Raw genomic sequence first — 22,312 nt, 5'->3', positions numbered from 1 at the left:
AAAAACATTGATTAGGGGAATAAATCACTGCAGTCCAAAGTTGTTTTTTGGTACTATGATGTAGTTTAGAAACGCCTGTGTCCCCAAAGAAGAACTCTTCTTTCCTCTGCCTTGCCCTCGGAGACAAATGATGACATTAGCGTTCAGATTCCACGTCACAAGTGTCACGTCCTGTTCACAATATCACTCAAGGCCTGTGTCAACAATGGAGCTCAGTCTTTACGGGAAGTTTGAGTGGATTTCTGAATGGATGCCTCACACCCGTTCCAAAACCAAACACTCGCTGGTCGCATATGCTAAACTGGTCACGATAGCCATAACAAGAAGGCTCTCGCAGCAGACGTCAGCATTAGTGCTCAAACGCCAAAGTGAAATTAGGAGGAAATAGCTGCCCAGCTTTGTTTATCACACCCTGTGATGGATGGATTTACCACACACTGTTAATTCTTTCACTTGCATCTGCCGTACCAGCCAGTCCTTCCTGGCTTGTGGAGGACTGTGTGTAATCGCTGGAAGCTAAAATGCTCCAGCTTTAAAAATAATTTGTGCTAGAAAAGAAATATTTCATCTTATGTCAATAACTCTGTTTACATTTTTGTGATCCGCTTTGGCTAAAATGCCTGGGGTTAATTCCTTTCCAAAAATCTGGTCATTATGTTTTTAGCAATTGAATACAATGGTGAAGCTGAAACAGCTGTTGATACTTTAAAATTGAGATTCATTCATTGTTGATAATCAAAGCTCTTCTTTTTAATATTGACCCATGACGGGTTTTGAGTCAAATAATTCCCTCAAACCCCCAACTTGCCTCCTTTGTGTTTCATTATTTATGCATTTGTAAATCATACATGTTAATCAACCTGAAGAGTCCAAACAAAAGAGTGCATGTTTTGTCCGATTATTCTACATTAATGCCTTTAATGTTGCTTTTTCTTTCAAGTTTTAGATTCATTTTTTATTTTCCTGCGGTTAATGAGCCATTAAATGATCGTTAGGTTCGGCCTGGAGGATGTTTGTGGTGCTTGATTAGATTTCTTGCCGTCCTCGTTCCGTTTTGAAACAGGCATTGGGATTGCTAGGGAAAAAAAACACAACGTCTAACTTTAGAGTTGTCAAAAAGTATATATGAGCTGTTTTCAAAGATAGTTTAGTCAAAAGTTACTGCCATAAAAATGACCTACTGAATTACGATGGTAATTTCTCAGTATTTCGAAACCTTTGGTACATTATTTTGTACTCATTTGTGTTCAATTGAAACGTTTGATGTGTTATTCTGATGTCATTTTCCTTTTTAACCTGAGATCTTTAAACGGCTTACTGAGATTGGTCTACATGCCTCAGACCTTCAGATATAAAATACATTTCAGTTGATGTTTTCAAATGTGTTGTTGCTTTTAAAGAGGTGAAACATTGATAACTATGTAATGCCTAGCCTGACCTTAGTTCAGGCATGAGGAAAAGGGTGATCACATCTGGTGGTATCTGATGGTGTGTTTTGTTAAGTTGCCTGACCAATACCATCTTCTTCTCTCCCTTCGTCGATATCCGTGTGAGTTCTGAGAAACCCGCTCACACCCTGGCCCCATTACTCCTGATACCGTTGTGTTTTACAGACCCCATCATGAAGCCTAAGCTCTTGCAGCTGCTTTTCTACATGTGTCCTCTCACTCGGTTTCTCTCTTCTATTAATCCATCATCTCTCTCTTCTTGCTTTTCTCCTCTCACTTTGGGAAAGCCTCTTTCTCCAAATATTTCCTTTAAGCTGGGGTTTCAGAGTTTTGGTGTGCCAAGTGAATGTTGCGCACTCCCTCAGGTGCGATCTGACGTCTTTGACACATCAGGGCTTTTAATCCAGGTCGGATTTATTCCTGTTAGTATCAACTGTTCTAATGATTTTAACTGCCTGCTGGTAAATCCAAGATTTTCACTCCTCTTTTCCCTCCCTCGTGTTGCTTCATTCCCATACAACTCATATTGAAGAGGCTGCTATGTTTTTACATTTTATGTTAATATTAATTATACAACACAATAATTTAACAGCTGTTGGTCAAAATGTTACTTATCTCTATTCTATTCTGCTCAGAGGTTGAAGTACCTGATAACGCATGAGAAAATATTTAAGCTATTAGATTTATTATTGTCAACATTACTATATATATATATATATATATATATATATATATATATATATATAGTTTCAGGTTTTCTGATTAAAATGCATGTGGAGTAAAAACTATAAAAACTATGAGTAACTCTTTTCATTTCTGTTTACATTTTGCAGTTGTGTTTAAATACTGAAAATGGATATCTCCATTTTGCTAAATTAGTAGTGTTTACTATAAATAACCATCAGGGTGGTCATTTTTATGATACTGCATGATTTAAAGGTGAAATTCATATTTCTAATATTCTTCATGTATTTTTTCTATATATTCCTCACTTTTTTCTTTGCTGTTAAACACGTTTTCACGTGCGGTGCCATCTGTAAGAGAGAATGGAAACATTGAAAAGTGTAACCACTCAGTCTACGTCTGCTTTTCAATCCTGTCTCTCTTCAAGTCAGAAACAATAAATGTCAGAAAACATGCAATCTCGTGGACTATGCTCGGTTCTGCTGTCTGAATGGAGGCTAGGCCACCGTTTTACATTTTAAATCATGATTAACATTTAGTTTGAAAATGGATTTTGGAAGTTATTGTTGAAACATGAATATGAAAACTTTCCACTGGTTTTGAAGATGAATTGGACTGACAGGAGGAGACTTTGGCAGAGATGTTAGCGGTGAAACATCAGTCATCCCATTCATTCCACCAGCAGAGTTATGTTTGGTTTATTTTTCTGTCTGATTGTACAAAATTCACCTCGCCAAATTGAGTGAAAGTTGGTGGAGCTCTGAGGCATGGCCCATTACGTTTTAGTGGAGATTTATTTTACACTGTGTGTTTACATGAACCTTTGCAGAGGTCTTTGCTGCCTAAATTATATTTCATTTGGTTTGCACTTTACATTTTAACATTCAATTAATTGTGAATTTAAAACTTACCTGCCAAAAACAGCCGAGTTCAGTCGGCAACTGCTGAAATGTAACAAGGAACAACCCACACAACTCCAGAAACAGTATTTTTGGTATTTTCAGATTTCATTATGTTTTCACTTTGACAAGCCTCGTTGTAGACCGATCTGGTTTTAAGCTGATCATATTTACTGATTTTGATGCAATACTGAAATAGTACACTTTTGGTCACATGCATTATTGTGACTTCAGAGTTCACTCATTTTAAACTATCACATACATTTTAAGTATGTTTTCAAGCAAGAAACCCCTGAGATACTTGGAAATGTGAGTGACTCTGGTCACAATGTGTAATAGCAAATTACACTGCTCTCATTAGAAAAGTGCTTGTTATTCACTCGCCCTGACAGAGTAGTGTATTGATAAAATAACATATGGACTGCTATCGCAATGCTAGTTAAGATGTATTGACCACACCTAGTTGCTATTAGCAATACTGAAATGCTGATGCAACATACATGTATGTTTTATCATCAGTAAACTTAAATATGGTACAACTTTTCTTCTGAATTTTAGTGTATCATATTTTGATTGTTTTTGGCACAGAGAACACGAGAAACCCTGAGTCACCACTGTGGAATGCTGGGAGATGCTCTTCACAAGGAGAACGACTTTGCTCTCATCATCGATGGAAAGACTCTGAAATATGCCCTCACGTTTGGAGTCCGGCAGTACTTCCTGGACCTCGCCTTGTCCTGTAAAGCCGTCATATGCTGCAGGTAAGATCTGAAATACTGTCTAAAGGTTAAGGATTCACTTCTATTATTTTTAGGAAATGAACAATATGTTTAGCTTTGCCCATTACTACTAAGCCATCGAGAGCAGACACATTAACTAAGTATTGGGAAGTGGTCATACAAGCGTCAAACAAGGCAAAGTTTAATTTGGCCCAGAGGGTCAGTGAAAGCCCCACCAACGAGCAACGATGTAGTGATGCATGGAGGATCTGACTGACTTCAAAGTGTTATCATAGTGCTCTTTCCAGAAACTTTTTCTATTTTGTTTATTTTAGAGACAGACCTCGCTGACTGATGTGCTCTTCACCACAAGGTGCGCCATCAAAATGTTTGCGCGCTTTCGGTAGTCAGCACTGTTAGTCGATGCAAGACCTGGAAAACGGTGAAACTTTTCACGTGAACAGACAGGGAAACACCCGCCTGTCTGAGGCTGCGCCTTAGTGTAGGCCTCATCTGGTTGTCATGATTTCAAAAAATGAAATATAGAAATCATACAGTGCATATCAAAAAACATACAAAAATATGCCCTTCAGATGCGGCTCCTTTTTTTCTCGGTCAGTTCACATGTAGTTTTTCAGTAGCAAGCTGAGCACTCAAGAGTTTTATTAAGTTGTACTTGGAGTTAGAAATGTGATTCGACCACTGACATTTTAAGGTAACTCTAACCTTATGACCTGTCAAAACGGTGTTTGAACCGCTCTTTTGATTTTCCTTAAAAGACTTCCTTAAAAGGTTGGAGTGTTCTTTGGGTGAACCAGATTCTGAAATTAAGTCATGTGTCCAAGTTCAGAAGTTGAGAAAGTCTTAGTTTAAAAAAACAAGACTTCATAAAAGTTAAATTGAGCTCATTTTGTAGTAAAATAACATGAATGGAGGAATTATTCTGTAAATTTGTGACCTACCTTTGAACTTTGTCAAATCTGTTTTCTTCGCTGCATTGAATTTGCATGACAGATGTATGAAATGCCAGTTCTACTGACGCTCTACCGATGGGTCGGTAATTGTTCTCTAGCAGAGCTTTATTTGAAGTCTGAGTTGTAAATTAAAGTGGCAAGTCTCCACTAAATGAAGGGTCACCGGTGACCTAACAGGGCCACATAAATAACACAAGTACTCAGGGAGGCAAACGACTGTGACTGGGTCAGAGGTCCTCTCCATGTTTCCACAACAACAGCAGACTTTCAGGTGCCACTCTGACATCACTTCTTTTACATATATTATTGTCACTCGCCTGTTTTTGCCATATTGTTACTTATAGACATCAGGAGACGTATAAAAACACATTTTTCTCAGATAATATAGACATTAAGTTCTTCACAACTTTTAACGGCTCAGTCTCCAGAGAGGGTCTGCACTTTCCATTAACCTCCGCAGCTCTGAGCAGCCAGAGGAAGCTCCCGTGTCTCAGAGTTCAGGACTCTCTGTCTCTGAGGGGACCAAGTCAAGTTTGAGGCCTCGTAAAGAAGAGATTTACAAGCTGCGTCACCACCATCACCCGGTCATTAGTTACACCTAATGGAGCCTACGAGTTCACAGTGTTTTTTCTTGAGGGAGGACAAGAGGACAAGACCAGAGACACGGCAGTCGGCTAATCTTAGAAAGGAGCTTTACCTTCATGACAGGCAGGTTTTTCCTCAACACTAGTCTTATTTATTGTGAAATAGTGAAGGAAATATTAGGCCAACATGGTGTGTCGACTCATGTTCATATTCAAACTAGAGGTCACTTAATGCAGAGCGACATTTCTGTGGTAACATAGTGGTTAAATACATTTTCATTATTGTTATTATTTTATTAGCCAGATACTAATAAACGATAAGTTCAGACACAAAACAGATGATGTGCAATATATTTTAATGATCACAAAAACAGCATTTCTGAAGTGGACAGTAATTAAAAAAAAACATCTTATTAAAACTTTGTGATTTGCAGGAAAGTAGGCCACATGCAGCTGGCACAAAAATGTAGCTCAAATTTCCTTCATGTGTGAAATGAAGTATATCGTGGGGGAAAGTGATGAGAAAACAACACTCCATTAGCATTTCACACCTCTCCATTCTTAACCAATTATTCTGGCATAAGGGCACTGAGGGGGTTCATTCACCCCGTCTCAGACTGCCATCCTACTCAATCATGAAATCTTTCGCCAAGGAACGGATATGTGATATGTCAGCGGCTGTTGAAAATTCAACATTTGTGTTATGATAAATCAAGGCAACTGCTACTGGAGTGTATGAAAGAGTCTGAGCTTTCACCGTTTTATTCACAAAAATGTATTTAGTTTTTGGGTGTTCACTCAGTGTGGAACGTCTGTCCCTCTGAGTGAACTCTGCTAGAGAGAGATTTTCATGTCTGCTCTTTGAGACATTGTTATTTTATCCACACCTTAGTAACACTGTTGGGATGTTGGCAAAAGAGTATCCTGCACAAGAAATAAAATTGTCTTATTTTTCTCTTCAAATAGTGAAGTATGTCATGTATAACATGTTTAAGGCTGCATGGTATTTGACATTGTAATATGATTTTTTTTTTAAATAATAATTTTTTTCACTGTGTGTGGTCGAGGAAGATAGTCTGCTTCTCATAATGCAACTCCTTTTTTCAGAGTTTCTCCCCTACAAAAGTCTGATGTGGTGGAGATGGTGAAGAAGCAAGTGAAGGTCATAACCTTGGCGATCGGTGATGGTGCCAACGATGTTGGGATGATACAAACTGCTCACGTCGGGGTTGGGATCTCTGGTAACGAGGGTCTGCAGGCGGCTAACTCCTCAGATTATTCCATCGCCCAGGTGAGTGCAGGCAACGTGTGGTAGTGACGACAACTAGATATGATGACGAGTTATGACTGCACTGAAGCTGACACTTCTGTTATGCTATGCAGGAGGCAGTGAATGTGAATATATTACCTTGATAAATTATATATAATGCCAGTTTTGGCAGGTCTTTGCAAAAGGTTCATGAATTCAAATTATTTCAAAGATATACTGTCAACCTTATTTTATCAAAATCTGCACAGTAAAAATACTCATAGCTCACATTTAATGTGAATATGAATAATCCCTTTTGAATGACATTGCATAGTCAGTTTGATGACAATCCATAAAATGTCTATAAAATTTGAATTCAATGAAATAATGAATCCTTTCAGAACCATAGGGGATTCATTCTTTTCATTTTGTGGTGTTCCAGATATTTCTTCCGCTAAATTTCCGGCAAGCTCCATGGTTGCGAGAGCCCGGTAGCAGCCAAAGACTTTGCCGGATGTATTGCTAGAAACGTGGATTTCAAATGTTCAAAAACTGCTCGGAGAGACAGATAGGCGACAAAAGGACAAAGGACAACATCTAAAATGTTTTTTTTTTCCTGCACCTTCCAATATTATTTCTGCATTTTTTTTATCTTTTGCAAATTTAGTGCCACAATAGTTTGTTGCACCCCTACATGTAAGATAGGTGTGTACTGTGCGGTAAGCTCTTGAAAACCATGCTGAAATGTGCAGGAAAGTGTAGTCATGTGAGGGGTGTGATTTGATGGAATATGGGGGGATATCAAGACATGATATACTGCAATACAAACATTAGAAATGCAATGGACATCCATCTGTGCTGTGAAAGTGCAAGTGTGTGTCCTCATTTCAGCTGCTTTGTAACTCAGGTTGACGCTTAAAATCATGTGTCCTCATTGTCTCCTCAAGTGTAATCTGTGTCACCGATCGCTCAGCCATTGTTTCAAGTAACAAAAGAACCCCTGTCTGCCAGGGATCCACTTCATACCCAGAAGTCGCTACACCTGTAGAACCAGTGTCAGGTTTGCTAAAATCCTCCTGCTGACAGATTCTTGCAAAAAGTGGCTTAAATACAAACATGTACTCTGGGTAGAAACATTAATAGATATCATTTAAATAATAATTACAGTTACATGTGTCTATATTTCAGCAGTAATGTAAAGTTAAATATAAAGTTAAACATTTTTCATCTCAAGTTTTACTGTCCCTACTATTGCCTAATTGTATATGTACATGTCTTAATACCAAAGAGCATTAGCTCCCACATTGGCCCTAGTTCAAGTCAAGTGCTTTGCAATGGGAACTAAATGTGAGCTCATCTGCGACCCCCAACCTGTGGCTTATGACCCCCGAGGGGGGCCCCGAACTCCATTTAGGTAATCTCCTCTCATCTCATCAATATTGTATCAGATGTTTACGATATTGAATACAGGGAAGTTATTTCACATCCCTTACTCTTCTTTTACTTACTTCTTCTTACTCTTGTCCCCCTCATCTGCTTCTGTGATTTTAAAATATATGTAAAAAACAAATAGTAAATACATAGAAAAATAAATAAATAAATAAAACAATATTTATATAATGAAAAATATTCAGATGAATCCGGATCAAAAAATAAGTAAACTAAAATGTCATTATGTTTTGTCATTTTTCCGAATATAATCTGTCATATTATGAAGATAAATGTTGAGATTTCATTTTCAGCTCTGTTTTTCGGCGATCATTGGCCACATGAGTTCACTTACCGACGATCTTTGCACTTCAAATTTTCCTTGATTTCCTTAATGATTTTCCTTTTCTTCCTTCCGTGCACATTATGCCTGGATGAGTCTTTGCGGTTCCATTACTGCTTTATTTGATTGCCAGAAGGTTTTAATGGTACATTTGCTGTAATTTTGACGACTGAGTCTTCAAGTCAGTCCTGGAAACTCTCTGTGGGTGTGTGTACATTGTTTTCTTAACCCGATTGCCCCGCATATATTAATGTTTTAACGTTACAGATGACTCACTCGGATTACCGGCCGGCTCTTTTTAAAGAGTAGATGTTTGCATGTTGGGTTTTATCTTTTGGCGTCTGTTCTCTGTCTGTCGTCAGCTGTGTTCTGGTAGTGATTTGAAGATGTTGAAGATTGTAGAAAGAGCTTCCACAGTCCTCCAGTCCTGAGGACGAACTGTAGCGTTGTTGAAATGAAGAGGGTGGAAAAAGGGCATCGTTTTCTTTGTAACTCCTCGCCTTTCTTTCCGCCTTGTTTTAAAGAAAATCCATTTTTGTCACATAGCAGCACATTTGGCAGATGTGGTGCGATTTTTGTCTTTTCTGGCAGCCAAAGATGAAAGACTCACCACTGCGTTCAGTTCCAGTGTAATCACAATTATCAGTCAGAAATTGCACTGTAATTTCAAATTTACCACAGGCCCCTTATCGCAGGATAATTATAAAGCAATTTAACTGTTAGCCTGCACTCTCCAGAGACCACTACCCCATATGAATTACTTCATTTTTAGCAGCCCCGTGTTTGGGTCTTACACACTTGAAGTTTCTGGAATGCTTTAGTCAGAGATTTGGCTTCAGCCTGCCATTAGTCCTTTATCTCTGCGCTTAGGAAAGACAAAAGGCTGCTGATGCTTTTAATCCTGAAGTTCCAATAGCTGCTTTCCAGCTCTGATCCCTAATTGTGGAGATCCATCAGTGAGTGGACTGTACACAGATGTCCACTGTTCATTCATCTTGATGTGCTTTCCTCCCACACAGTTCAAATACTTGAAGAATCTACTGCTCGTCCACGGAGCCTGGAACTACGACCGTGTAGCCAAGTGCATCCTGTACTGCTTCTACAAAAATATTGTCCTCTACATCATTGAGGTACGTGGAGCCGTGACTCATAGCTAGATGTTTTTCACTTGGCTTGATAAGATCAATGCAGCAGCTTTTTTTGGCCCGTCGAAGAAGGGTTTCGACAATGTTTCCTTTCAGGGACAGTGTTGCCTACCAGTAAAAGTGCCCGTTTTATTGCCAGTTCTAACGTCACGCTGTTAAACCCTTTTCAAAAGATACTGGAAGTAAAGCGACAGCAATGTCTTCGCTGATTGAAAACATCACAATACACAATACATTTATATCAGTGTCAATTTGGTTTACTGAATTGCTATTCATAGAGAAGTTATTATATCAATGTTTGAACAAGAGGAAGGTAGAATTTTAAATGATGTGTGGAAGATGGAAACCATTGATGCAGTCATCCCAAAAGGTTTTTGATGAGATTGTAACTCCGCTTTTCAAGCCTGAGCAGATCGAATCTGTGAACACACTTATCCCGTTTTTCCAGCAAACCATTTGAAATGAAGATAAATGATCAATTTGCATTCAGCATCGTTCTGTCTGTGTGTGGTGGCGTTGATAGTGGACGACAGATTCCAGGCTAGCCACTGATTGCAAGTTCAAAGCTGAAAACAGGAATGACCAGACAGGTTAAGTGCTTCCTATCAGCAGCAGCTTTATCAGCCACAGTGTTCCCTCGTTTTGATCTACAGCCCAAGAACCCGACAGCCTGAATCTCTCCTTTCTCTGTCTCCTCTCAAACTTAGGAGTTTAGACTATAGCAGAAAGGCTGTGTAACTAACAGCAGCGATGGTAATGACTGTGTATTTGCATTTTATTTCACTCAACATTACATAGAAAGTAGTTAGATGATGCTAGCTTAATGACAGAACAACCAAAGATCCAGTGGGTGAAAAAGGTAGCTTGATCTCAAAAACACAGGCCTTGTCTTGACAACAACCATCTATTATTACCTCCAACTGGCAACCAACCATAAACCTCTTTGGTGTTTCTGATATTTATTTTGACTTGCCACCATTATCCAGTTTGCTTTACTAGCTGTATTAATGTGAAACCGCACATTGAGGTGGAGAAAAAAAAAAACGAATGAAAACACTGAATCTTTGCAGCGTCCCGAAAGGCCCCGCCTGAAACTAATGGAGTGTAATACTGTAATGATTAATTCTCCTGGGAAAGAGGGACAGAGTGGAATTTGATCTAAATCAAGATTACATGGTGTGTACACAGTATCATCGCCACGTTTACTGTCATGAAACGATGTACACTTTGAAATCCGATCTTTTGCGTTCAACTTCCATACCTTCAGATGTTTATTCTCCTCTTCCAGGGAAAGTAAGCTCCCTTTTTAACCTCTAATGGAATTACTGGATGCTATACTTCTAAAGCGTGTCTTGTAGAAATTAGTGACCACAGAAATCTTTGTCTGTCTTTCTCAGTTTATACAAAATTGTGCAGTAGCCCAAATCCTGGTAGAGCCCACAACCACACGGCAAAATTCCTCCTAAGATTGTTGATGTAGTGTGTAATGTATGTAACCACCACCCCTTTTTGAAATGTCCCAGTTCTTTGGTATTCACTTCTGAAGCTCTGACTGCAGGCCAGCACACCTTAATCACTTGTGCCATGCAGTTCAAGTGCAGAATTGATAGACTCTTGTCATGTTTAGAGCAGAGGTGGGCAATTGAATTTCCTAAAGGGCCAGGTTATATATTGTGACCGTTGAGAAGGGCTCTCAAACCCAAAGAAAGGAGGGCAAGACAAAAGTGAAAATGTAAATCCAGTGATGACATCATGTGTGATTATGAATTTACACTGCAAAAATGCACAGACAATATTGGTTTGTTGTGTCTTATTTAATTTAAACCACATTCCATTTAAAGATTCTCAACGTGTCTCATACATTTCAAAATCTACTTTCAATTATGATGTATTTTAAGGGACAAGAAATACTCCTAAAATAAAAAATAAAAATAAAAATAAATAAAAAAAATAGGTGGAATTTTCTAATGGAAAAGATTAAGAAAAATAATCGAGAAACGAGAAAGTTATGTTTCAGTTGCATCGTAATGAACAAAAAAAAACAATCCACAAGACAAAAATGTCAAGTTTTATAGTTTTGCACTGACTCCAGGACGCCCCATAAATACAGTCAAAGAGCCGCATTTGGCCCCTGGGCCACACTTGGTCTGGTTTAGTGCAAACTAATCCCAGCATAAAAACCGCACTTGCCCTTTATTGAAAATATATTTTTAAGATGTGACCTATTAGGTTGTTCTCTGGATCCTATCTTATGTTATCTTAAATTAAAATTATTTTGAGCGAAAACCAGAGAGACATTCTCCTAATCTAACAAGTCTTTTTTTAACCAGTAAACAAATCTCAAAGAAAAACAATCTTCATGGGCTAATTGTGCAAATACCCTTTTGGGTTTGATGACCAACAGCTGGAACTATTTCATTCTGTTGTTTTTGTTGGCTTTGTTGATGTTTTTCTTTATTTAATTGCAATTTGCCTCTCTGTTTTTGGTCAGTCTGATAAGTGTAATCATCCTTAAAGCCTGCCTCGCTGATTTAAGACGGCAGTCCTAATTATCCAAATATTTTTCAACAATATGGTGAAGAGCCTGTGAAATGTAATCTAGATTAATGACTTTATTGAGATGTTGTAATGCGTTACAAGTTCAGCTTAACAGCGACGCGGCAAAGCTTTGAATTGGAGCGCAGTCATCAATCAAACGGACTGGTTACGAGCGGCTGATCCAGCTGGCTGCTCATGGTGACTGACACGTTGCTGCAGAGGGGGCTGACGGACAAGTGGCATTTACGGGGCAATTACAAGGTCCACTATTCAATGAGTCTTAAAAAAAAAAAAAAAAAAAAAAAAAAAAAACACTGTCTTACCGACCAGTTGCTTGGTCACTACAGCTTGGCCACTTCTACAATCTTTATTTTAAGCCCAAACCTTAAATAGGGACAAAGAATTTATGACTCTTTTCTTACCTTTAATATCCACTCACTACAGGCCTATGTTTAAGATGTGTCCTGCAGTTTTTGCCGTGTGGAATCCATTGATTATTGCCATAAATACGAGCAACTTTGCAATCTCCCCTTTCTCAGACCCTATTCTCCCAGCTCCCCATCTTTCTTTCCATGATATGCAGTGAGAGAGAGAGGCCAGCCACGCCCCTTCTGCTGAGTGGCACTCAAAAAGGAGATGAAAAGGGAGAAGGAAAATCCAGCCTGGTACTTCCCCTAATGAGCAAATCAATGCATCTGTCGCTCAAAAGATGGGCGAGAGAGAAAGAAGGAGAATCTATTTGCAGTCCAAGGACCAGGCCAAAATACTCACAGAAGCAGTTACCACATGCTATGAATAGGAGCCTTTTAACTTAGCACAACAATAAATCAGTCCAGAGCCTCTTATTGAGCCTAGCTGTAATTAATTCAGCAGTTTGACCTACCCGCTAGCCTCTCATTGCTTGAACAGGTCGAACCTGCCTTCGTCTTCAGTTCACCCATAGCAACACCATCGCAAAGTATTTATCAGCAAGCCAAGAATCAGAAGTATTTGCTGTGTGCCAACAGATGTACTGTACTTTCTTCTGATCCTCATTGTTACCAGGCTGCATTGTCCTGGTTTTGGAGTCTACGTCTAGAAGCAGTTTCAAAACAGGCCCTCGTATAAAAGAAACAACGTCATGGTAGAGTGCACCTGATGGAAGGGGGTTTGGGATCTTCAATAGGTGGGTGTGGCAGAGAAGGGGCACACGGTCTGGGTCTTAACATGCCCTGTTTTTCGCCTGGCCAAGGGAATTAGGAGGGGGAGTCGGCTTATGTGCATTTGTTTTCCTGCATACCCTCGATCTATGGAATACCAGTAGCAGACTGGTATTGGTGGGCATCATGGACATCATCAAATCAGGCCCCTAGGAGGGCCTTTGTCCCATCAGAGAAGTTGTAGCAGCTCATGCCTTCATAATGAGGTTAAATTAAGCGGGAAAAGGTTTGGCTGAAACCCAGCAGCCCTGATGTTCCCTTGACAGCTCTGTGCCTGGGTCGCAGCTGTGACCCTCTCCAGAGCCCAAGAAATTATTGAAGAATTGTTGAAATTAAGCCACTGGCCACCAGGGCTTGATCACCTGGGCTCTTATACAGAGTGCATTTTTAAATAAGAGCAACATCATAACAATTGGCTTGTGAGTGAACTGCGCGTCATAATATTTGCTTTTGTCTTCTGCATCTCCGTATACATTCAAAGAAATTGATAATGAATGGAAAACATTCAGCAACTTTAACCAAATCTGTTCAGTATCAGTGGATATTTAGGGCATTCCGAGGACACCCAGATGTCCCTGTCGCTAAAACCCTCTCTTGTATGCTAAAGGATGCTTACCTGTAACTTCGGTGGATGAATTTAAAAGGAAGTATCCAGCAGTAGAATTGTGTCGCTTCTTACTGTAACTTAAGGATGGCACGAGTACCGTTACCCAACATTTTCACATGGGTCAGAGTCACAGAAAAGTGTGTGTTGTAAAGAATGAGGAAATGCAGTTATCCCTTATCTGCCTTGCATGAAATGGATCTCACAATATATCACCACATGGTCCAGTCCAATATTATTCTTGAGGACTTGGCTCTGCCTTCCGCTTACCATCACAATGCTCCCGATCCAAAAGTCCCATCTGTCTGGAAAGAATTTGATGAGTAAATTGTAAATGGAAAAATAATGACCGGAACTTTTCTTGTCCTGCCTGGTCTTTGGGTGCCAAGTAACATGCTGTGTTGCCTCAGTAAATTGTGTAAATAAAGCATGTGCACGGAGTATGGAACAGATTTTAAAGAAAATGTGCGGATGCTTTGGCATGGTTGGTGTGTGGTCATGGGCGATTGAGTGATGAGTGCTGTCATTGTCTTTTTAGCAGTGTCAGAATTGTCATTCATCCTTGTCATTTTGCTGACGAAATTCCTTGGAATGCAACAGAGAACTGGCTCAGCATCACACAATATTTCTGTTTGTGTGGATACCTGGCCTCTGTCAGAGCTGTTGGCTGGGAGTGACAGATCAAGATAGTGTGATAAATTTCATCTCTGCTCAGCATCTGCTTCACATTTCCACTTCCAACATCTCCTGACACGTTCTATCAAAGTCTCCATCACTCAGAGTCTCGAGACCCAAGCTCTGGCCCTTAAACCAAGCTCATCTGTCACCCACATGTCTTCAGGTAGATGGAGGAAGGAAACTGCTTGCATGATAGATACTTGTTGCAAATGTCACACTGGAACCTGGGGACACTTTACATCACACGGGTGCCGTGTGATGACTGTGCCTGTCTGCTTAACTGCCTTTAGCTCAATTCGCACTCTTGGTTGTTCTCAAGCTAAAAACACAGGATATGCGTAATGACATAGGTGTTTTTTATGTGACTGGAAACATTTTGTCTTCCGAACCAAACCCATTATAAACAAGTACAGCTATAATTATGTGACCTTTTGCCCCTGATCTTATTCTCGCACAACCAACTTATTCTCAAGCTGAGAAAAATACACAATGTACTATAATTCACTATGTTTTCACCATTCACCTGCTTCGCTTGTTTATTTGTGGAAAATATCAGTGAATAATATTTATACTGCTCAGTCATTTCCTCTATATGTCAGGGCAGTATGTAGACATTGTCCCCCACTGAAGGTCCGAACCTCAAAGAAAGTGTGAGAAGCTTCCTTACTCAGTTACTCCTTCCAACTCACATGTCTGAGCTAATCAAATAAAGTTGCTGTTCTGCTTCACTTTGCTTTAGAGTCTCATTAAGATTGGTCAAATTTGTGTCACACAGGTTTTGTTTTTGTCACTGCCATATTTCACTCATCATAATTTCCTCTTCTTCAGATCTGGTTTGCGTTTGTCAATGGCTTCTCGGGTCAGATTCTGTTCGAGCGCTGGTGCATCGGCTTGTACAACGTGGTGAGTGCCAATATGATTTACTCTCGCTTCCCTCCCTGCCGCTCTCTGACTAAGAAATAGCTTCCCATGGTTCAAAAGACTCCCTCCCCCATTTCTCAAGTGCCATTAGGAACCTTAAAAAATGTGGTCTTTTATTTATGAGCTTGTTCGTATTCCCCAAGTGCCCTAAAGCATGTCATGAATGTAGAAGAATGACAATTTAACTTTTGCTGAAGAACTGAGTTGGCGACCACAGTTGCGCTTGAATGATCATAAAACAAGAGTGGTATTATAACTCAGCTGATTTTTTTGGTCAAGAATCCCTCTGGCATATTTCCCAGGTGTGTCCGGATTGGTACTTCCTTATTTCTTTCTTTATTAATGATATGAGATTAAGTAATATAAACAGTTAAATATAAAAAAGTAGAACAATTTAATGTAAAGTCACAAATAAAAATTTCCCATTGTATAAATGCAAAGATTGACATCAGTACAAATTTCCTGCACCCCAAATTGGGTGTTCACATGCAGCAAATACTAATACTTATGTATGCTATTGTGAGGTCTGGATGAGTTCCAAGCTTACTAAAATGTGAAAGAGCTCAATCTCTGTATGTGGAGGAGAGCTACTTTAACTTTATAAAGATTAAGTAAAGGAATTCCTCTGGTTGGGTGGGAGGCAGTGGGAGCAGTGGGATGAATCCTCTCCACAATGGAGAGCTTCGTGTGTGTGACTGAGTAAGAAAAGAGTCCGGTGGAGCATGTCCTCGTACGGCCAAATGCTCCTACAACAAGACCTTCAGTCCAGATGGGCCTGTAGAGAACTGACAGCCACTTTATCCCCTCTGCCCCCACAGACTCATAATACCATCTCTCTTCTCCAGGCAGCTGCAATGCTGAACAAGATGATTACAACACCTAGTGTTTGGTCTTAACCCCGACTGAAGTACCTGCTTTTTTGACAGGACCAAAGCAGATGTTCAGCAAAGATTTCTTTTCCATCCCAAAGGCACAAAGGCAACACAATTTCACATAGTTACACAGGTCAGGAGGGTTTAATGATGAAACTTGCCCAGCTCTTGGTCCCTCTGGTCGCAGTACTAGTCTGGTGGTCAGATGTCAGCTGAGGAATGCGCTGTTGCAGTGCTTTTCTAGTTTGAAATGTAATCGATGTTTCCATTCTAACAACATTATTAGTTTATTTGCTTGAAACACACTACAAGCACAATGTCTAAGTTGATGAGTGGTGAAATTTATGGTTGCGATATTGTGTTGTTCTTTATCCAGCTCTTCACAGCTCTCCCTCCACTCACCCTGGGAATATTTGAGCGCTCCTGCCGGAAAGAAAACATGCTCAAGTATCCGGAGCTCTACAAAACTTCACAGAATGCCATGGGCTTCAACACCAAGGTACTTTTTGGCGTATTGGGTGTACAACATTAAAGTCCATTTTAACTTTTCATGATGTTTAACAGGATGAACTGACTCAAAAGCAGCCACTTAGATTTCTGCTGTTTAAGTACAGCTTTGATTTGAGACTTATGTTAGCTTTTAAGCAGAATGCAGATGCACTGTACTTAATGCCTTTGGGTTTTCTAAAGAAAAGCTTTTACTATCTGGCTATCTTGCTATCTGCATATTAGCTTTAGCTTACCCATAGTCAATGACGCTGACAATGGTTTTGATCTTTAGTTTGAGACACAGTTATCTTTCACTTTAGCTTGATATCACTTTTGCAGTGTTTTGATTTATCTTGATTATGTTTATGCCATCATAAACTTTTCAAGATGCTGCTTTGTCAGCTGTACTTGAACTGTAGCTGTTGCATCCATACTCGCCATCATTCATCAGCGTGATGACTTCAGTCGGTGGTGACACCTTGTTGCTCAGGACTGATGCATCACCTGTCACACTGACCTGACAGATGTGGTCAGATCTGACCTGGCCTGGCCTGACCTCTTCTGTCTGGTCATTCTTCTTACGTTTTAGGTAATAAAGACGTCTCCTCCTTTCTCCATGCTGAGTCCTGTCGCCTCTTCTCACAGGCGTGGTGACCCAGTTAGCCAGCGTGGAGCTGGATTAAAGCCTGATTGGCCATGGGGGACAGGGTCAGGAAAGGTCATGGGGGTCAGGAGGATGTAGCAGAAAGAACTGGTGGATGGGGCAACCGAGAGAGTGTGCTGTCATTGTCCAGCGGTATTTGTTGCGGAAAATTATGCAATTTGTTTATGTGAGATCCCATTTGTTCTCAGAGCCGCACCCACCCCTGACAGAACCCTGTTACTGTTAAGTTTTCCAGTGGCAGCTGCTAATAAACGCAATTGTCCAGATTAGATTTTGTTGTTGTTAGATTTTGTGTCTACAATTAATGCAGACAACAGCATGCAACACAAACTTTGAGCCGAGGACCTGCACACTCTGACTCCTCCCAGTCAGCAGGTTGTTTTTGCTGGCTTTTCCACCCTCTTTTCCCCGAGATATTTCCCTTGCTGCTGGTCTGAGGCGAGAAAATCCAGCTGGAATTTGGCCCCGCGATGCAGGTCCTCCTGCTCGTCTGGCTCTTTTGTACCTAACAGATACTGTCTTTGTGAATTAGAGCTGTTTGTGTTGACTTGTGAGGGGAGAGCAGCTTGAGGTGCGTGAAACCTGGGGTCAAATGTGTTGAACCTTTTGACTGTGTAAGGAAGCCGCCTTGTCGGTTTGTGTCTGTTTTCAATGTTTAATTATTGAAATCTTACATTCTAGTCGGAGAGAAACTAGGAAAAATTGGATGATTTTTGAGTTTCATTGAGTCTTGTATTTTCATTTCTATTTGACCATTTGCATATTCGCTTTTTGTCGTCATGATACTATGATATTAATGTGCAATTATTTATTATGGTCAGAAATGCAATAAAAATTAAAAGATTTAAAAGATCAAAAACTAGATTACAAAAGACCAAATTAACTGTGATGTTTTATATTTATGTCTATCTTAAATATTTCTTGTATACATGTAAGGCAGTTGTATTATTGTAAGATAGTTGTATTCGCCTTTATTATTATTATATTTGGACAACCTGGAATTAGACTGCCGATTTATGTAGTCCATGTGATGATGGGTTCAGTCTTTACTCCAGCGAATAGACACCTGTTTCAAGGTTGTTCACGCTGACCCCCTGAAGAGCCATGCTTGACTGGGAAGCTATTATGATGACCTTGTGAAAAGGGAGTCAGAATCAGAAGTTGTTCTAAGTGTTTTATTTCCTCCCCCTGCGGTAGGAATAACAGAAAATAAGATGGAAACAAGGTTCCCATTGGAATAAAGACATTTTTCATCTGCCGTGCCTTATGTTTTCGGGAGACATTCACTGTCACTAATTAATGAGTTACAGTGGATACTGTTGGCCATGTATTCAAAGGCAATATTTGTTCTATTTGTGTTTCTGCTCTCAGTGGTAACTCCAACGTCTGGGTCAGAGAGGGGAAACACGGGCACAAATGTGGAGAGTTTTTTGGCAGAATGGATTTCACGGCTGTTTCATGCTACATCGCCCATTAGTGTTTTGTTTGGCTCGCCTGTTGCATAATGTAAATGAAACACGGCGGTTTTGGAGTGGGAGTATTGCTGTTTCAAAGAACCGGTCCAGTCTGCGAACTTGAACACTTGTACATACGCAGACTGTGGTCCACATTCTGATTTTCCAGACTCTTAATAATTACCTTGAAAACAGTTTCATCTCTGTCAGACCCGTCAGTATCCCGGCGTGAGTGTTTCTGAAGCGCTTGTTTGAGTTCCGTGTCTGTAAATTTTCAAGCCTAATAAAGCCATTTGGAGCCGTCCTTTGAGCTCCTAAATGAATGTTGACATATTTATCATCTTTCATTGTACAGTTCCCTTTTATTCCCGCCGCAAGAATTTAAAGCAGAAGTTGAAGTCTTTCACATCCCGAACACACACTCAGTAGTCTCTCTGGGCCATAACACACACACAGAGGATATACAGCGTGTCTGTCAGCGGGGTGGCCATTGAGCGAGGAGGCCCCGACAAAACCGCCACTTAGCCTGGTGCTGGGCTGGCACAAAGGGCCCGGGTCAGGGGTCACTTGGTGGGCTGAAGCTCCCCACACCCCTTTCTCATGCTTTGTTCTGTCTGTGTTTCTCTTTTCTTGGAATCTCCTGCTGCCTCCAACCCCCATCTCTCCTCCGTCCCTCTCCCCTATTTTGCAGGTCTTCTGGGCCCATTGTCTGAACGGCCTTTTCCACTCAGTCATCCTCTTCTGGTTCCCCCTGAAAGCCTTCCAGCATGGTAAGTAGGTCCCAGAGACTCGTCTACAACTCTCTGTAGACACTGGGCCAAGCAGATGCACGTCTTATTTAATTCTCCCCTTTAAATGTCCAGTCAGGGATTGCAAACATATGTGTCGTCCAACCACGGTGACACTCACAGTCACTACATCTGCACCAAGACCGATATCTATTATTGGTAGTATTTCTGAGCTCCTTTATTCCTTGGTGAGAATTACTAATGCATTTGGAGTCTGGGATGCAACATATAAGTCCTGGCAGGACTGCTGCGTTAATAATAAAAAAATATGAAGCCATCAAATCAAATAGTCATTTTCCACTGACTGATAGCACACATCACCATGATATACAACAACTGTATTCACAATACCATGAGGAAGAAGGGTCACATTAGCTACCTAGGTCAGTTCCACATCCATCATTGAGCTCTGAAAGTTCCATTTGAGAACCAGAAGAGAGCTTCTCCTACAGTAGAGGATTTACTTGTCATGATGCCTGGTGACCTCATTCTTATTTGACTTCATTATTTATTACATAATTTCTCCATCTATTCTTAATGCCATTTTATGATAACAAGTACACAATATTATTGTAATATTCAGTCCCACATGCATAGATATGATATTTATGCATGGACATAACAAGAACGTCATAACTATTGTCCCCTTTGACACATTTGAACACGCGGTTTTGTTGCGCTTGCATTATTATCCTTAAAAAATCAATCCTCTCCTGGGAGTTGGGGTCCTCTTTCGTCAATGTTTGTGCGCATTAAAATGCAAAAGTGTTGTGTGCGCACTGAAAGCAAGGGCATCTTAAAGTTGGTGATTCTGGGCTGGCTGAAGCGCGGGACCACACAAGTGTGGGCCTGCTCTCCTAACAAAAGGCGCCAAACTCCCTCACTTTGACTGACAGGCTGTCACCAAAGCCTGAGCGCACAGCAGACATGTGACCAACCGGAAATGTGGAGAGAAGAGAAGTCCCGCTGTAAATCCGTACTTACTGTTAGTGAAGGCTTCTCTTTCTATCTCCTTTCACAGATACTGTTTTTGCCAGTGGAAAAACTCCAGACTACCTGCTCCTTGGAAACATGGTTTATACAGTAAGTATCTGTTGATTCCCATTCTGTTAGCACCGCTAATACTTGTGATCATGTCAGTACTGTTATTACTATCAATACCGATAATTACTTCCACCACTAATAAAACGCTTACCTCTTTACATGGTGCTACAGTTACTTCTACAGCTATTGCTGATGATTTTCTGTTACAGTGCCAACTGCCATTCCAGACTGTAATTACCTAAACTACGGCTGATTGCACTACTTCTTCTGCATCATTACAATCTCTTTTACTACATCTAAAGCTACTTCCACCTCTGTTGTTTCATACTGTATTATGACTTCTAGTTGTAATACTGATACAAGTATTATTATTATTTGTTACGGTTTATTATCACCACTGCCGCTTTTACTACTTTATTGCTACTGTTATTACTGCTAATGACAGCATGTCAGATTGGGAGGAGTCCCTGGGGCAGAGCCACTATACGCTGGAGTGACACTGCCTCTTGGTTGGATAAATCAAAGGTTTTCAGCCTGAGGGGAGTCTGGACCACTTTGTGCAACTTGCTTTACATAAGTGATGGATGCCTACTTTTACTTATTTAAAGCACTATTTTTGAATCCTATTGTTGTTGTTATTATTATTACTACTACTTTACTTGGATTTGGATAAGAACAAGCACCCTGCATGAGGACGAAGGCTACAACTAGTTTTGGCACATGTGGTAACTTGATAATAACAGCAACATCTTCAGCTACTGAAACAACTGTGCTATGACAACGATACGCCACTGCTACTGCAACATACCAAGCTCAGACACACACACTCAGTTTTAGGAAAGGACACACGTCTAATTATGCTCTTTCAGTTCCTCAGAATTGTCTAAAATTATGTACAAAATTTATTCCAACATAGCACCTTAGCAACAGTAAATGTACATGCACGTGTATGCAAAGCTCGTCTTGTTTCACATTGTGAATCCATCCACTCTGAATCCATTCTCTCAACGGCTCTACTGTTTTGAGGAAATGTCTCATGGTAGTGTTACTTTTTCTTCACAGTTTGTGGTCATCACAGTTTGTCTTAAAGCCGGACTCGAGACTTCATCGTGGACTGTGGTGAGATAATGGATCTTTTCTGCTGCTGTGTATATTTCTTAGCAGTATGTCCTCATCCTGCCATGTCAGGTCATTGTAGTTGCTTTTGCTTTATTTTTTAATCTTGTTTTTACCATCATTACCCCAGAACATTTGTGCTGGCAGAAAAGGAATGCTAGAGTCTCATCAGTTTCAAACCATAGCTTTTGGAGAGTTTAAGTGTCCTGTCCTTGGAACAAACGTCTTCTGAAAGGGCTTGGAGGTTTAAGTCTCAGGGATACATGTGCTACTGTATATGGATTTGGAGAAGGCATATAACGTGGAAGAGTTCCGGAGGATGGACGCGCTCTCTTTATTGTGCTAATTTTTTTTAGAACATTCCGTTATTACCCAAATGACATGGAAACAAAATCACATTTTTTGTGTATTCAATTTGTGTCCTGAAACAATCCCTAAAAATGAATTTCAGTTTTTAAAGGTCTGGTCGGTT

The 22,312-nt window shown here is 40.2% G+C and overlaps 1 protein-coding gene across 3 annotated transcripts in view; it reads left to right on the top strand.

The window, feature by feature from the left end:
* atp8a1 (ATPase phospholipid transporting 8A1) overlaps window positions 1-22,312 on the top strand; it is a 100,310-nt gene that overhangs the window by 60,309 nt on the left and 17,689 nt on the right. For all 3 annotated transcript variants that reach the window (XM_053878448.1, XM_053878450.1, XM_053878449.1), the window contains 8 exons: window positions 3,620-3,792; window positions 6,416-6,599; window positions 9,348-9,458; window positions 15,321-15,395; window positions 16,662-16,784; window positions 19,584-19,662; window positions 20,702-20,763; window positions 21,787-21,843. In XM_053878448.1, coding sequence (XP_053734423.1) covers window positions 3,620-3,792; window positions 6,416-6,599; window positions 9,348-9,458; window positions 15,321-15,395; window positions 16,662-16,784; window positions 19,584-19,662; window positions 20,702-20,763; window positions 21,787-21,843 — 864 coding nt within the window. The remainder of the gene's footprint in view (window positions 1-3,619; window positions 3,793-6,415; window positions 6,600-9,347; window positions 9,459-15,320; window positions 15,396-16,661; window positions 16,785-19,583; window positions 19,663-20,701; window positions 20,764-21,786; window positions 21,844-22,312) is intronic.

The sequence above is a fragment of the Synchiropus splendidus genome, chromosome 11, assembly GCF_027744825.2.
Source record: "Synchiropus splendidus isolate RoL2022-P1 chromosome 11, RoL_Sspl_1.0, whole genome shotgun sequence".
Taxonomy (NCBI): domain Eukaryota; kingdom Metazoa; phylum Chordata; class Actinopteri; order Syngnathiformes; family Callionymidae; genus Synchiropus; species Synchiropus splendidus.
This window is presented reverse-complemented; position numbering and strand designations above follow the sequence as displayed.